Raw genomic sequence first — 18,298 nt, forward strand, 5'->3', positions numbered from 1 at the left:
TCGATACAGTACTGATAGGTCGATGGTATTGATAAAAAGTGCTTCGGTCACAGACAGGATTTGAACCAGCGCTATCTCTAACTCAGACCCAAAGTCCAATGACTTAGACCGCTGGGCCATCCATAGGCACTCCCATTGCATTGACATTTCATAGTAGTTCAAGGCTTGGTTCTTATAAATTTCTTGCATTAGTCATAACAAGAGGAAGTATTGGATGAAGACATAAATAGTTGGGCCTTGGGTAGTATTGGACCAAGACAACAATAGTTGGGCCAGTATGAATTATTGGATGAAGACATGAAATGTATCATCAGAATTTCAAGAGTTGGGCTAGAAGGAAATATTTGACCAAGACATAAAGAGTTGGGCTGTAGGTAGTATTGGACCAAGACAACAATAGTTGGGCCAGTATGAATTATTGGATGAAGACATGAAGAGTTGGGTCAGTAAAAAGTATTGGACGCAGACATGAAGAGTTGGGCCTGTAGGAGGTATTGCCCAGTTATTTGTTTAAAAATATAAAATATCCATCACCTACTTAGTTTTACTAAGTAATAAATGCATGTTCCAAATTTTTAGATTTGAAGAAAACTATTTTTACATTTGACATTCAAGGAGTTTTTTTGTTTTGTTTGGTAGAACCGAAAATCCAATGCACAACAAAAGCTTGAAAGATACCATACTGTATTAAATACGGATTATGTACACTCAAAAAGAGAGAAGTTTAATCAGATCAGATTAAAAGGCTGTACAAGATCTGGAGTCAAATATCTGTCAGGTTAATCCGGTTATAACTGGTTTGATGGTGCCAGAGAGCACTGGATGTGACAGGATCCTGATATCTGGAGAAGGACACACGATTGTAATCTTTCCATTATGCAGGTTCTAAGTGACAGCGATGCTGAACAAGTATCATTGTGACATAAATAAACCGTATATTGTGTAAACTAAATATCCTGCCCTGTCATTCAAGTTCTATATAGTCCCCTAAATTGTATTCTACTGATGACATATAACCTTGAATTGCTTTCTTTACTTTTCTGTTAAACTCCAGGAAAAAATCAGTGTGGTCTAGGTTCAGCTTTTATTTTTATTTCGATAAAATACTTGGTATATTTTTCTTAAAAATAACTGTACTCAAAATACTGTATTTATTAAATGTATTACTGTAATTATTTATAGTTATTAAATGTGTGTTTTTTAATAAAAAATATTTGTATGGGAAAAAAATATAAATCTTAATGCATTTTAGTAGTTTAAAATAAATTTTTATAGAAAAAATGCAAAATATGGCTTTGGTTTAAGGGGTGGAGGAGGGCGTAAAATTTTTATTGTTATATATATTTTTCATGATTATCTTTAAATTTTTGGTTTATATTAAACTAAAAAACATAGTAGAATAATTTTCTAACTGATTTATCTATCTTTAAAATGAATAAATATAATTTTGATTAAAAATCATAATTTTCATTAGTTATCATCACACATTTATTATTTTCATCTGCCTCGCTTGATTATTTTTGTGATTTTTTCATCCTTGAGAAAGTATTTTTAATTTCCTCATCGCTTTTTTTCATTTTATGAGGTCTTAACTTTTTCATCAAACAGAATCTTTTTTTTGCTTTGAGCTCTCAATTTTTTTTTTATTAAGACATTCATTGTCTTTATCAGATTCATTTTTTATTTGAAATGGAGTTTTTAGAAGGGCTAAATTAAGTTAGAGAAATAAGATTTTTTTAATGTAAAAAATAACATAGTTTTGAATAAAATCAGAAATCTTAGAAGATTATTGATTATCACGAAAATTAAATATAAATTTAAATTAACACTCATGGCAAGATGGGGAAATTGTTTAAAGGTCATTCACTGCATATAGTTTTAAGTATTTTATGTTATAACAAGACTAAATAAATAAATAAAAGAGATAATTTGTAACAAGAACGTTATAGTTCAATTGTGATAAAATTTTTAGAGCAATGTTTTAATGTATAACATTCCATGAATAAATATTTCATTTTATTTGATTTGACACTTTAAGAGATGTCAATTGTTTCTGGTAGTAGGGTTATAGGAGAAGTCTAATTTTAAATGATAAGTATATATCAAAATTTTTGTATTTTTCTTTAGCTTTTTAATATTCCAACAACGAAGTAAAACAATTTGAGATATTTTTATGAATAATAAATAGAAATATAACATACAAAAAATAAAACGTGCTACATGTTTATAACTTTTTGTGAATGAGACATTTTCAACAATTCTATGCCTAAAAGTAAGGGATTAAAAGTTTCTGAGGTTATAGATTATGTTCTTATGAAGTTAAAATCAAGGTGGCCACAGATACAGCTAACTCTTAATTATGTATAATATCAATCTGTCACAGCATCGGCAGTTACTCTAACAAGTGGTGCTGAGCAAGGACGTATCTAGGAAAAAACTTTGGGAGGCTATCAAGACGAAATTGGAGTGCCACCCCTGGAAACATTCTAATTTTTAAAACCTTCAAATTTAAGAAACAAAATAGTGAATTTTGCACTAAGTTTTTATGTCTTTAAATAGATTTAATTGACGATTGAAATTCATAATTGTGGAGGCATTGCTTTAGTAGGCTGTGCAGGATTAATAATTGAAATTGATAAGATTTACGTAATAATGTAATTACAAAACATATACTTTTATTGTCTGCAAAACACAGTACATAGTATACAAATCCACATTTCGAATTGATAATATGTAAAAGAGTTTTTACAGGAGAAACTGATATTTCTCCATAGTGGACAGAGAGTAAGGCAAATACAATCAACCGATCATTCCCCATTTTATTCCTTGAAAAGTTCTTGACCCATCTCAATGTTGAGAACGATCTCTCAGCAGTACTTGTGAGTAATACTGAATTATTTAAATAATAATAATCGTTGGCTAAAAAAGTGATTGAAAACTGAAAATTCCCTTTGGACCCCATTGCTGGCTACGTACTTGTGCTGAGTGGTTTAGTTGGTAATACTGACCAGTCCACAGAGAGCCCAGCCCAGCCACACCGGTATGACACAAGCCACAGCCAGCCCGATGAACGTAGCTTCTCTGTAGTTGTCCCGGATACCCCTGGACTTGACAGCCAGCACTGCTACCACCACGATCAGGAACACTGTGTACACCAGGGAGAGCAGTAGGTGGTGGTACGGTGTGTGGCAGGCCTGGTGGAGTCCCACCTGTGGAAACGGAGACGGACAGGATGAAGTACAAGACAACTAAATCTGACGTACGTGTAAAAGTTAATTCTACCAACTGCTCAAAATAATATACAAAAGAATATGGTATTGTTGAAAACCACACAAAATCTCTTCCTAAATAGCAACTTAAGAGCTGGCCGTAATGAAAAAACTTTGAGTATTTCCCCACAATAGCAATATTTAACCTCACGCACTTTTGCACACTTTTTTTAATCGTAGTGTAATAGAAGGTGTGTCATTTTAATATTATAATTAATACACATCCAATCGCTTTTTATTATTTTATTTTTAAGAGTCTACATTTTGAATCACAAAACAATAAAGTTCAAAAAATTTTAAGATTTTTTCTAAATAACCTATTAAACTATTGAAAATACTACAGAGGGTTTGGGTGTGTATTGATTATATCTTTAAAATGAAACATGGCCACCAGTACTGCCGGCTCTTACCAATTTTTTTTTTTATTGAAGCTGAGGAAGGTTAATGAATATGATATGATAGTGGCAAGATACCTGTTGTAAATGTAGGATCTTTTGCTAACATATGAACAATCATTTGCATGTGTACAAAATTATTTTGGAGAGGATTGACACATTGGATGGTTTAAGAGGTATAAAATAACCTCAAAAACATGGGTTTGAAAAAATTGTTGACCTTTAAGACCTCATAAATATGTTCTAGCTTAAAACAAACTACTGGGTGGAATTTTAATATTTGTCTTTCAAGATATTGTGGGGGGGGGCTTTCCCCCCCCCATACGCCCATGAGTGGCACAGTGACTAAAATGTTGGAAATGTCACCATACACAACTTTTCTAAGTATAATATATGGAAATGAAGGTGAGTAAGGAGAACAAAATAGGAAAGATGCTATTGTGGTTACTAATACTCAAAGACGCAGCCCTTTCTTTAATTCATTACTACCATATTTGAGAAAGACGGACAGTTAGACTTTATGATGATCAGTGACGTAACTAAGATGGAGATAGAACCCCCCTCCAAAAGCCTTAATTTTTTTTTTAAACATAACCCAACTTGTTTTAAATACAGCAGTTAAATTAACTTGAATTAGACCTAACTAATTAAGTAGATTTAAATTTATATTTATTACACATAGTTTACTCTTTAATCAAATCCATCCCCTTCTAAAGCCAAGTCCGCTGATATGACTTTATATGATTTATTCCAACTACCTGAAAATTAAGATCAAATCGCTCTTTACCCTAGTCAAAGATCCTCTATGAAACCAATAAATTAAACTAAATCTCTGCTAGCAAAATTGTTGACAGTTAATGGACTGCAATGGTGAACGTGTTTGTCCAAAAATATGATATTTACGTAAAAAAATCATGACTTATTAAAGACAAGATAATTGTGTAGTTGGCAGTCGATCTGCGCGAAAGCTCGAAATAACAGAAAGGTCCTTAAGGCTTGAAACTTGTTACATAGATTCCTCTTTGTCCCAGGAAGAACTTCATTGAATTTGGGGTCAAAGGGCAGCATATCTGCCAAAGCAACAAAACAAATAAATGCTCTGAAGGCTCAGTTTAGTATTTACATATAAACACCTCTAGACCATGAATATGTATTATGCTCCAGTAAGTTTCTTATTTACTGTAGTCAGGAAAAAGTTATGATCAGTTCTTTAAAGATTTTCATTATGCTCTTTTAGGTTCTTCGGTACTTTTTAATGTGTTAATATTTGAAATGTAAACATCATATTTGTGTCACGAAAGTCTGACCATCTGTATGGTTCTTACACGAATTTAATCGCATGTTAATGTTAAAGGTTCAAAAATTTAAAAAATGGAGAGGTTTTTGTTGCATTTTGTTAAGCATCTAATAGGACACAAATTAAAAGGGAAGATTAAATATATAAAGTGGTCTCTAGACAATTTTGTTCTTTAGGTAAAAATTATAAAATAAAAAAAATTTCAAATTTGGCCAAAATCAGTCCTGTTCATTAGGTCAGCTGCAGGGGTGAATCCAGGAGAGAGGCCATGGCCACTCTGAGATTTTGAAAAAATATTTTGTTTTATGATATGAAATGTAGATGATTTGAGGTCACTAACTAGACTATTTATGAGTGAGGCAGAGAAAGTGGGGTTGAAGACGAATGATGCAAAAACTAAATATATGCACTTTAGAAGGAATCAAAATCAAAGAGGAGGACCCCTACAAATTGATGGGCATGTTTTCGAACAAGTGGAGAACTTTAAGTACCTTGGGGTCACAAAATCAAATAAAAACACAGATGAACCAGAGATACAAAATAGGATCAACTCAGCAAATAGATGTGTATATGCATGCAATAGGATACTTTCAACCAAATCTCTCTCTCACAAAACTAAAACTAGAATATACAAAACAATTATATGTCCAGTGCTTTTGTACGGATCCGAAACGTGGAGGCTAAATAAGAAGGATGAGAAAAAGCTTCTAGTTTTCGAGAATAGAATTCTACGTAAAATTTATGGGCCATCATATGAACAAGGGGTATGGAGAAGAAAACATAATAGAGTAATCAGGGAGCTCTACAATAGTACGGATGTAATAGGAGAAATAAAGTGCAGAAGACTCCGTTGGGCAGGCCATGTTTTGAGAAGAGAAGAGGAATGCAAACTGAAGAGGGTAATGTACGGTAACCCAGAAGGAAGACGGCCCCGGGGAGACCAAAAGTGAGATGGTGGAACCAGGTGAAGGCTGATATGGAGAAGATGGGCGCTTCAGAGGAAGATGCAGAGGACCGTTCAAGATGGAGGAGCTTTGTTGGTGCGGCTAAATATCACCTCCGATATGAATGGCCCTGGGAGTAAGTAAGTATTTTGTTTTATAACCATGCAAAATAAAATTAACTAAACTTTTCAAATATAGATATAATTCTTTCTAAAACTTCTGTATTTTGTTGTATTGAAATTCAAAATCATCATTTATAGTAAAGGTAACAGTAAACTAAAATCTAGGTGACCCCCTCCCAAAAAACTCCAGCACTGGATTAATCCTTGCAAGGCTTATACTTCCACATATGTGAACAAAAATATCTGTAAAATTTTCCTTGGATGAAATGTCATTTTTCAAATTTTTATTTTCTATACTAACACAACATTTTACAACCGTACTTATGGCTAAGGAAGTAAAAGAGTTCAATGATTTTGTATTAATTTGATAAAGAAGCATCTAGCAAAACACAAGATACAAATTAATTTTTTGCGTTCACAGCATTTTCTGCTGACACGCGAGCACGAGGCTGTTGACTCTAATTTAATTAAGTGATATAATCGCCTGCGGATGTGTGTGTGAAAGTGATCCGACACAATGTGTGGGAGCTGGTCTGGCAGAGGCATAGGACAATTATGCTAATTCTGACATCTCCAATTAGTTAGTTGGATAACAGTTTACAGAGACTCCACGCATGTAGCTTCACTCACACTTGCGTGTTCAATCATGTAATATCTCTCACACATTGTGTTCTATCACTTAGTGACAAGTGGTTTGCTTTTAACTCTAGGGACTAATGTCCCGTTATATGGACATGCCTGTAATTGTTAAAAAATTGAAATACCTAGATAGCAGGACTTTAAAAATTTTATTTTTGTATTTTTTACTTCTCAATTCAAGTAATTATATTTACTGTACAGGGTGTAAAGAAAATCCTGCACAGGCTTGATAATTCCCGGAAGATTACAGGTAAAGCAATAAAATTTGGTACATCATTACTGCACCTATAAATCTACTTGAAGTAACTACCATTTTTTGTCATGTCAAGGGGATGGTCCGCACAAGGTGTCAGAAGGGAATCCTATAAGAGAGCATAGGTTGAGTAGTACATTAAATTAAAGGTCTTTACCAGTAGAGTACAATGTCGCAAATCTGACGTCAAAAGGATGACTCTTTAAAAGATTACAGTGGTTTAAAGTTAGCTATAATTACGTTACATTTTTTACCAAACTCCCTACAGACCGTCCTCCATTGTATTTGAAGACACACTAAAGACCTTAAAACTGTTTCTTAAGTCTAGTATTCATTTACTAAGATTAACTTTCACAACTTGAGCCAAGACAAGAATATTAAACCATTTAGAATAGGACCTACATTGTAAATATTTCAAACTTTAACCCAGTAATATTCTAATGAATTAAAGAATCCTTTTCAGATCGGATTTGCGTCATTCTACTGTACAAATAGAGAACTTTAATTTGATGTACTACTCAACCTATGCTCTAATTTAAGATTTCCTTCTGACTCCTTGCCATCTTCTGACATGACAAAAAAATGGTAGTTACTTCAAAAAGTATACACTATATATATTATATCATTGAAATCCAGGTTTCCGCTGACATTTACGGTTGCAAATATAGTACAAATTATGAGCTTTAAAATGTGTGAAAAATCAAATGTACTCAATTTTTTTAAGTGTCATAAAGATTGTATTTTTGTTGTAAAACCAATACAAATTTGTGATTGAGTACCTACAGTTGGTGGGGAGGGGAGGGTGTTAACGTGATTGAAGAGCACACCACTCCGGGGAGTATAGAATAAATCTGAATTCAAATAAATTAAATAGGCATAATTTAAACCAAATTATTTATTGCTGTATTTCAAACAAGTGGGGTTATTGTTATTTGTATATTTTTCATGTTCTAAGAGCTTTTCGGGTGGCTTATATACCCTTCACCCCCTCCCCCCCACTGTTAGTGGTATTGTGGATTAAATTGGAAAATCCTCCATCTCCATATGTCATCATGTCTCACTGGTTCAATGGTTCTTCCCGGTATACCTCTACAAACCAGAACCCAGTTGTGCCAAACATATGCTATACACAATATATTATGCACTGGATGCAGCTTTCCAACATATCTCTTTCCCCATATCCATCCTTAAATTTGTATATACAAATTAAAATTGTTTGAATATATTTTTACATTTAATGTATTTAGTTTTGTTTATTGAGACAATATTTGGAATTACATGGTTGTTCTTCCACTTAATTTCTCTTTGTCTACAGTACTTAAGAGTATTTGCGGGAAAAAGAGGGAATAAATTCCAGCCTAGGATTTTGTTAGGATCTAAGGTCTAGTCTTAGGGATAAGATAAGTCTAAAAATGAGAATAAAATCTCATCTAAAAGATGCTAAACAGAATATTTACCAACAAAATCTTTTTTGTTGAAACCAATCCACTGTTTTGCCACGGATATATACACACACATAGACATTTGAGAAAATTGCTATTTGTTCTGATGTCCTCGAAATAGATATTTTCAGTAAAATGGAAATTAGCTTTTAATAGATCAAGATAGCGTCTTCTTAACTAAGAGTGGAAAAAGAAGAGAATAAGTACTACATACAAAATATTTTTCTTCAATATTATTTGCCTAAATAAATGATTGGACTCAAAGGAATTATAACCGTTCATAGACATAAAAGATTTTTCACAATGAATTGTTTCATAATTTTTACAGAATAAGATTGAAAAAACCCACGATCATCAGTTGATCATCGCATTACCCATTTACGACCATTATCTCAAAAATAAAATAGCATTCATAAAGCATTACCTCAACAATCTTGCAATCATATGTCTGAAAATTTTAATTCATTTTTTAAAGACGAAAAGCGTGGTTTTTGTGATTGCTCATTAGTATTTAGCTAAGAGTTCTGTTTAATTGTGCAATTGTGTCCAACAATAAAATCTAAATCCAAAAAAAAAAATGCTGTAACGTAAAATTTCTCCTATTTAAGTGAGACACACCTCATCGAAGTACAGGACAGATAAAAATGGTTTGCAATGGTTATATGCTGTACTTTTAAAATTTGTTATTTGGAAATTCATAGCCTCTTTTATCTTCGGGTTTTCAGGTAGACCTTTATTTTCCAAATTAGGTTTGCTTGCAAACTTATAAATCCAACAGCTTCTTTGGATTTAGTTGTTTTTTACTCTGGAACTCTGCTCCTACAGTTCTGAGCCTCCTGACCTGTATGACTTTCGGCGGGTTGTTGATGAGCCACTGGGCACCGATGGCGAGCTGGATGAGGACGGCGAAGAAGAGGAGCAGCGCCTGGTATGGGGCGGGCAGGTAGACGCCGCCGTTGAGGGAGATGAGGAACACGCACTTGACCAGGAGGGTGGAGAAGACGAGGGAGTAGGCGAGGCCGGCCCCAAGGCGCACCCCGGCGCAGGTGAGCACCGTGGGCTCGGCACTCAGGAGCGCCGCGACGGCAGCACACAGGAACAGTCCGAGGAGAAGCATCTGGCCCAGAAACAGGTGGCGTCGCGACGGCGTCGTCCGCCACGTCTTCAGCAGTACGAACACCTGCAAAGACAAAGGGATGGATTAGTAAAGCAGGAGAATCGGGTTGATCCAAGTGCTTTCGCTTTTATTATACAGCAAAATGGTACCTTGGTTCCAAGGTGGTAAACCTGAAAATTTAGTAGGAAATCCTTTTCATCTGAAATTCATGAAAATATCACACAATTTGAGTTCCTTTTCTTAACAGATTGGCAAAAGACTTGACACAAGCAAATCTAGGTGTTCAAACTCTTGCTGCTTGGAACCAAAGTCTTCGAAAGAATAGATCACCCACCTCCCTCTCCAAAGACAATGAAATGGATTAGTGAAGTAGGAGAGTAGGGTGGATCCAAGTGCTTTCATTTGTATTGTACAGCAGGATGTATTCCATCAAGCAGATTTTAATGTCTCTTGAAGAAATAGCAAATCTCGTTCTTAACATATTACTCCTGCACTATGTTCTTATCCATGGTGGTAAACCTGAAAATTTCGTAGGAAACCTTTTTTTTAAAATTTATGAAAATATTACAAAATTAGATTTCCTCTCATAAGAGATTGGCAAAAAAAAATTGGCACGAGCAAATCAAGGTGTTCAAACTCTTGCTGCTGCTTGGAACCAAAGTCTTCGAAAGAATAGATCACCCATCTCCCTCTCCAAAGACAAAGAAATGGATTAGTAAGCAGGAGAGTAGGGTGGATCCAAGTGCTTTCATTTGTATTGTACAGCAGGATGTATTCCATCAAGCAGATTTTAATGTCTCTTGAAGAAATAGCAAATCTCGTTCTTAAACATATTACTCCAGCAATATGTTCTTATCCATGGTGGTAAACCTGAACATTTCGTAGGAAACCCTTTTTTTACAAAATTCTTGAAAATTTTACAAAATTAGAGTTCCTTTAATAAGAGATTAGCAGAAAAACTTGGTAAGAGCAAATCTAGGTGTTGAAACACTTTTCTGCTTGGAATCCAATGAAAGTTTTCGAGAGCATAGATCACCCACCTCTCTCTCCGAAGTGAAAAGCTTAGCTAAGTTTTGGAGGTGGACTTATTTTTTCATTTTGACTACTTGCATATATAACCTGTACTAGATTTGGTGCAGATAATTTATTTGAACAGACGCGTGATGTTTCTTAGCAAAATTTGGCAAAACCCACTAAATAAAAGTCTGTATAATTTATGCCAAAGTTTAATTTCCAAAATCTTTTTTGCGGTGCGAGCAAGCCTAGGGTCAAGCATATAACACTCACAGAGATTGTGGAAATCCCTAAGTTTTAGCGGCAAATATAACTAACTCATACTATTTAGGTTAGAGGTTGTAAACTGGAACTACAATAAAATAAGACCAAGAGGTACACTTAAGTATAAACAAAACATTAAGGATACATATACACGTAGAGTTAAAAATACAAAATAGATGCAAATTGTCCTTCACTAAACGTCTGTGATTTGTGGGCCAATATCTTATTTTTTTATACTCTATGGCCAATATCAAAGAAGCACATGTAATTCGATTTGCTCAGCATGTTGTATCTAGTGAATTTCCATTCACGTCTGATGCTTTGGGAGTAATATTGTTTACGATACATAACCTTAAACGTCCTATTATTCAAGAATTTGGGAGGACTATCGTATTTGTGAATGTTCTGTTGATTAGGTTAATAGTTCCTATTTTAGAACAGGAGATATGTATGTCTCATTTTAAAGATATAATTAATATGTTCCATCCAAGTTTTAGTTTCTCGGTATTTTTATAGGTTACTTAGAAAAAAGTTTCAAACTCTGTTGTACTTCGTCGTTGAAATATTCAAAAAGTATTCACATTACAAAAAAAACAATGTTTGGATGCGTATTAATTACATCTTTTAATGAGACATATTTCATAACGCTAGAATTAAACGTAAGGGCGTAAAACTGCATGAAGTTTGGCGTTGTTATTGTGAGGGGAAATTCAAGGTTATGTCACTACAGCCGTTATCTTCAGGCGCCAATCCCAAATTATCAATGCGATACTGTAGAGTGGCTCTACCGAAATCTTATAAAACTATTCTGCTGGCTTTGATTTGTATACGTTTAGTCCATTTGTTTACGATTGCGATTTTGTTGATTACTATACAATGTAAATTATATTAATAAAATCATTTAATAATGAATACGGTAATGTGGAAAGATAGCACCAACAGTTAGTAGTAAAATAAAAAGACATTATATTGATACATACAGAGCTAACTTTGAAATGAATAGAATAATCAGCGAATCCAAAACGAGGCACCTTGAGTAGCATTTTTTTCGGTGTAGTGGCAACAGCTGAAGAAGGAAAACACTTCGGCATTCTCACCATATACGAGTTAATCAGGTCCGATGCCGTTTCCAAATCCGGAAGTTGATGGATAAATAAACATTACCGAACACGGGCAAAAATGAAGAACGGGCCGCGGCCACCATAATCTACTGAATCTACACTAGGCCTACTACTAGCGTGGGCCGAGCGACAAGACATGGAGGCGGCGCGGCGCGGCGGCTGGGACGTTACGTTGGAAATCAATTCACCGACAGCGCTGTTGGATGGCCGCCACAAAAAGAGTCTATTCACACCCACATTAAGGGGCGCCCATCGGCGTGAAAGTAAACTGCCACCGGACAGGTTTGTGGTAATCGGAGATGCGATACAACAAGCACTGATCGGCCACCGTGCAGCTGATCGCTCTATCCGACCTGTAACAGCCAGCCGAGAAGATCCCCAGTGGAGACCGAGGATCCTGGTAACGGTTCTTACCCGAAAACTGTTGTAACAGTTTGCTTATTGAAATACAATTCTAAATATTTTTATTGCTTCTAGGATTTTTATTGATGATGATGGTACCGTCATAATTATAAAGCTAGTAGGATTAGATTCGAATAGGCGGTAAAGCATTTTGATCCCATTACATACATCTAATCATGTGTTATTGAATTGAATAATGCATGAATAATGAATTTATTCCAACATCAAATGTACATCAATACAAAACTATAATAACTCGGAATTGACTGACCACTTTTGTAAGTTGTGTGGTCAGTGGACAACAAAATAAAACAGGTTTCTTACCAGAGTCCAGTCTATGGATTCTTAAAGATATCAGCCGGGCTGCTCCCCGTGGCGCCTGCACTACAGATTAATAATGGATAACACTGCATGAGTCACCAACAGAACTAAAATACTTTCCTTTTTACAATTCACTGGCTAAACGAAGTTACTATAGGTTGTGGGTGAGACAAAGTATTGATCAGACTATGGTTGAATGTTTTGAGGGAAACATTTAAAGTGGAAACTAAAAATCATTATGTTGCAGGCAGTTCCTCATTCCGAATATGAGAATTTTAACTCCCCGCTCAACAGTGCAAAAAAAAAAAAAATAAAAACGAATTATAAGAAAGTACAATACTCCTAAAATATGTCCTCATCTGAATATTATAGTTTTGCTATTCACCGTATACTATAGTTCTGCTTCTCCCTTCTCCAACTGGAGCTTATTTATTGTTGATTTAAAGTAGTAAATTTTAAAATTTTCTTACTTAATGAAAAATTTTAATGTGCAGTGACAAATGTTATCATTGACAAGTCCATGTAATGTGGGAAAACATTTGGTTAATAAACAACTTTGTAAAACATTGCGCATTAAAAAAAAATTGTATCTTTTTGATGTTTCAGTGGAGTGTTTGATCATATATTATCAAGCACTATAATATCTTTATTAAAAACTGAATATAAAAATAGTTTGTAGCGAGAAAATACACTAAATCCATCAAGCTGATAAACTATGACTGTGATTATAATTAATAACTGAAAATCTAACCTACAACCTAAAACTACACCAAAGTAAGCTCTAGAACAAGGTTATATACCCATTATCTCTTGGTAAGAAGTGGAGACTGAACACAATAAGCACACAATATAGTGCTTTATTTGTTTGTCCGGTCGAACCAGAAGGCCGTGACTGCAGCGCGTTGGCGGGAAAAGTGAGTCAGCCAACAGGTGTTTTGACGCGTCACAGTCTACTTGTTGCAACTGACCTTGAAACCCAATGTTGTTGTATTATATGGAATTTTACAGACGATTCGTTTAGCGTTTGTCTAAAAATAAGTACCCGCAGTAAAAACATTCAAAACTAAGTGTTTATAGGGACAAATTGGATCCATGGTTAACAATGTATTATTGCTTTGCCATGCCATATAGGGTAAAAGGCAATATGCTTGTTCACAAAAATAGATACATACAGCTGACAGCAATATTCGGTAATCAGCTGTTTAAAACAACTGAGTTACTCTCACTTCTAGTCGAAACCAGATGGAAAGTTTTATATTGGCTCCTAACCCATGTTGCGTTTAACCTATTGGACGTCCTCCTCCGTAGACTAATGGTTATAGTCTCGGCTCTCTAACCGAGAGATCACGGGTTCAAATCCCGCGGAGGTCCAATCATGTACTCTGTACTTTAATAAAAACCAGTGCACTTCGAAGCCGGCATAGCTGACGCTGAGGCTTAAATTAGATAAAAAAAACCATATTGGATAGACTACTCCAAGTCAGCTGCTGTGCATCGCAAAATGTAATTGGAATCTTACTACAGTCCACTACACCGCACTGAGATAACGATCCAATAGTTAGTTAATAAAGGCGTGGGGAAATATATTTTATATTAGAGTGTAAATATCCCTCCCGTAACCTAAGAAAGTACAAACACTGTATTTGTCACGACTTACAAAAAAGTCCATGTCATGTGTAGGTTTTCCGAGGTGTAGGCCTACATTTAACCCATAAAAATGTACAACGCGTTTGTATAGTCTAAGATCCAAGGGCCAATTTGCATTGTATAAACACAATAGTTTCAGTAGGGGTCAATTTGGGAAGGTATCAAAAAGGTTAAAAATGGTAAAAAAATGTTTTCTCATATCACATTTTTCTTAACATGAGACACTTAAAACTGACCTCTGCATATATAATTAGTAGTTGCAACACCGTCAGAGAACGAGGTACAAATATAAAAAGTCGCCATCCCTAACCAAAATAGGGTTGCCTGACGCGGATTAAATTAATTTTTCACGTGTGACGGTTGAATTTAGTTGTGTTAAGCTAAAAAAAACATGATCTGGGGATAAAGTTATTGTTTTATATTTTTAACCCTTTCAATACCCTTCCAGTTTGACCTCCACTCGTTCAAGTTAGCGCTGTCGTCAACGATTGATTTCTTTCTTAAGGAAATTCCTCGGTCGTTTTCACAATAACCTACAGTGCTATTGGATCTCTGCTCCTAGAATTGGCTAGTAGTAACTATCCTGACGAAAAAAACGACAATTTCCCGCTGATAGATTGTTGCACGCTGAAGTAACGAGACATCACAAATAAAACCGACAGTAAGAATCTCGTTGTACTCGTTCAAGGCCGGCTCTAACGATCACAGCATAGCATGCATACGCATAAACGGATGGGCTCGTTTTAGCGGTCGGCAGCAATTATAAAGTAGCAATAAATTCTAATGACTCTGTCCGGACCCGTCATTAAAGTGGCATCAGCCTGTCAGCGAGACGTAGTAATGATCTGGACAATTTGTGAAATGAAAAAACTAAACTAGAAATCATTAACGTATTACGCCAAATTACGACAAAACAGCGCGGGCAGGACCGGTGCGCCGGCTAATACACAGCCTAGTCCACTTCTTGCCCGGCTGAGCCGGGCAACCGTAAAAACGACGCATGCAAATGTTGTTTGTGGAGTGATTTGCTGTTTGATAATATCGTTCTCGTTGGTGGGTGCGCTAGCATCGCAACTGGCCGACCTCCAGGGACCGCTCCGCATCTTGTCCCGACTTGTCGCATCGGTGTGTACTGATAGCCGAGGTAGATTCCAAGTGAAAGTGTCCTGGAACTCTCTGGAAGACCCATTCATTTCAAACAGATTTTATTCCACAGTATTAACAAAATTTACAAGAGATTGACACAAAACAAAAACATCAAACAATCTAAAACCATCAATCGTGAAATATTTACAAACTTAAAAATAAGTCAATAATAATCTTCAAACAAACAAAAGATTTCAAGTGAAAGTGTCCTGGAACTCTCTGTAAGATCCACTCATTTCAAAAGATTTTATTTCACGATAATAACAAAATCTACAAGAGATTGGTACAAAACAAAAACATCAAACAATACAAAACCATCAATCGTGAAATACTTACAAACTTAAAAATAACATAATCTTCAAACAAACAAAATGTACACTTAACGATAAAAAAGAACTTACGACAAAAACAAAACTCAAAAATTGTGAAATAAATAGGAACATCCAATAGGCAAAGTCCGATGAAGGATGCACAACATAAAACTAACAAAGTAAAGAAAACTCGAAGAAGGATTGAACTGCTACATAAATAATTTATTAATAAAATCCTTACAAAATCTTTAAAACATGGATGTAAAAGTTTTAAAAGACTATTGGAATTAACTATAAAAGGTAATAAACACAAACTAAAATATACACATTATTCAGTATTTTATTCAACAATTCTCAGAAAGCACTCGCAATCATCCAATAAAAATAAAAACTAAAAAAAAACGATTTAATGGTGCTAAATGATATATTTTAACGGAAATGATATTAAACAATCTTGGAGCATTAAAAGTAAAAAAATTTGAAAACAGTCAGGTTAGGCTCTGGAACCGAAACAAGCAAACTTCTGAAATTATATATAATATTACGTGAGAGGGCTGGGTCTGAGCTTCTTATGAAAAATAGTTTCAATAGCTTATATATGTAAAGATTTCTCAGAGGGAGTGTATTTAAATTTCAAAGATACTCGGTGCTTAACATTTGTTAGCTTTGTGACAAAAAAAGGCACATCCACCCCACCCCCTAATAATATTGAAACTAAAAATAGTAAATTATTCAACTGTAGAGGTTTTATACTTTGCTGTATCTAGTATCTAGTGAAAACAGTAATATGAGTACAAACCATCAACAGTGAAAGTTCTTGACGTAATAATTAAGTCAAAGATCGAGAGGATTGGATAAACTCTTCTAACGCTTCTGCATTTCCTTTCTTTTTGGGACGGAAATTCTCTACATTCCACGCCGGTTCGAGGAACTTGATTTGATCAAATTGGTCAAGCCCACGACTGACTGCCAGCCGCACACACTCCATCGACCAGGACCTTGTTTTTTTGTTGCTTATATATGTGCAAGAGAGGTCACAGCAGAATTAAATGACTAAAACGCATCTTCTGGAATATTTCGGGGAGGACGATCTCTAAAGCAAAATGGAAACCAAAACTTGACGGAAAATTTTTAAGAGGGGCTGTAAAAGAATGACCAGAATCTCGTAAAAATGGAACTCTACTCTACTTTATAATATGAAAAGAAGGACTAGCTCAAAATTAGTTTTTCTGCCAACAAAAGAAATCAAGCAGTTCAAAACTCCTCCAAATTCAGTTTCAAGGAAACAATGAACAAGTCCATTGAATCAAACCTCAGCCTGGATCAGCAGGGAAGTTCAACCTACTGGAATGATGGATTATGTCTTCTCAGAGGAAAGCAGTGCCGCAGAATTCTCAAGAATGTTTAGAATTTCAAAATCCTCATGTATAAATGACAAATAAATCACGAAATATCAATATCTGATTCAGAATTACAAAGTCAAATTTTGTTAAATATTTATGCTATTAGACCAAATTTGATGAAACTAATTGATAAAGATGCATTGTCCGACAACGTTGATGATAATTTTTGATAACATTTTATCGGACTCGATCAAAGATCTTTTGTGGTAATAATCACCCTCCATTCTGGGGTACTTTTGTTTCGTAACCACATGGACAACGTCAATTTGTTCATCCGATAATCTTAAACAGATTCTCTAGTTACGTAAAATAAATGTAGGCCTACACACCACATTATTTATAGCTATAAAAAAGAAGTTACTTCAGTTCTTTGTATGCTATAAGCGGACTACTTAAATACTGATTCTATTAGTTCCACAATAGATAAATCATCAAATGCTATAAATTGAGGCATGGAAAAAGCGAGCGCGCAGACTGCTCCCTGTGGAGTGACAAGCTCAGGCAGCAAACACTCCTATTTGAACGGAAACAATCAAAGTTATGTGGCGCAGCTCTAGCGCTGGACCTCAGAACTAACTGAAATATTCCTCCGGACCTCGTCCGTACGAAAGATTTATCTCCTGTGTAACCAATACAATCAAAGGTAACGGTTATTTAGTGCAGTAAATGCCACATAACGTAACAGTTGGCTCCACTTCAGTTATACCATTCGTAATGTACTATTACAAGGAGGTAAAAGCCTACTCAGGTTACGGTTATGGCTCGTTTCCATAGTTACTAAAAGGTTATGGATAGTTAATAGGTATCCACAAACACACGGAAATTAATGAATCATTAGGAGGATGTAAAAATGGCCGAGAGATCGGGTAGGTAGTAAAAGACTAGTGACTTGTACGTTTTACAGCCCATTCTGGGCTAATTACACACAGACACCTCAAACAGCTCATGACGTGTTTAAAAAAAGGGGAATGGCACTTTATTACCTCAACTTTAATAAAACGCGTAAGTGGAAACTCAGAATTACGAGAGTGGATTGCAAATGAAAAAATTGCAATTTCGACTGTTGTACTTTTATTGATATTTACATGAGAATTAAAATAAAAGGTCAAATTAAGGGAGGGTCATCCGACACTCTCTCTCCTTCTCCCTCACTCTCTCTCTCTCTCTCTCTCCTTCTCTCTATCTCACTCT

General features: G+C 35.2%; 1 protein-coding gene across 2 annotated transcripts in view; it reads right to left on the reverse strand.

Annotated features, from left to right (window-relative positions):
* The window catches only part of LOC124367310 (metabotropic glutamate receptor 4), a 143,314-nt gene that overhangs the window by 9,412 nt on the left and 115,604 nt on the right, over window positions 1-18,298 (reverse strand). For both annotated transcript variants that reach the window (XM_046824036.1, XM_046824035.1), the window contains exons 3-4: window positions 9,203-9,541; window positions 3,009-3,209 (exon numbers count right to left, since the gene is read on the reverse strand). In XM_046824036.1, coding sequence (XP_046679992.1) covers window positions 3,009-3,209; window positions 9,203-9,541 — 540 coding nt within the window. The remainder of the gene's footprint in view (window positions 1-3,008; window positions 3,210-9,202; window positions 9,542-18,298) is intronic.

This window comes from Homalodisca vitripennis, chromosome 8 (assembly GCF_021130785.1).
Source record: "Homalodisca vitripennis isolate AUS2020 chromosome 8, UT_GWSS_2.1, whole genome shotgun sequence".
Lineage (NCBI taxonomy): Eukaryota > Metazoa > Arthropoda > Insecta > Hemiptera > Cicadellidae > Homalodisca > Homalodisca vitripennis.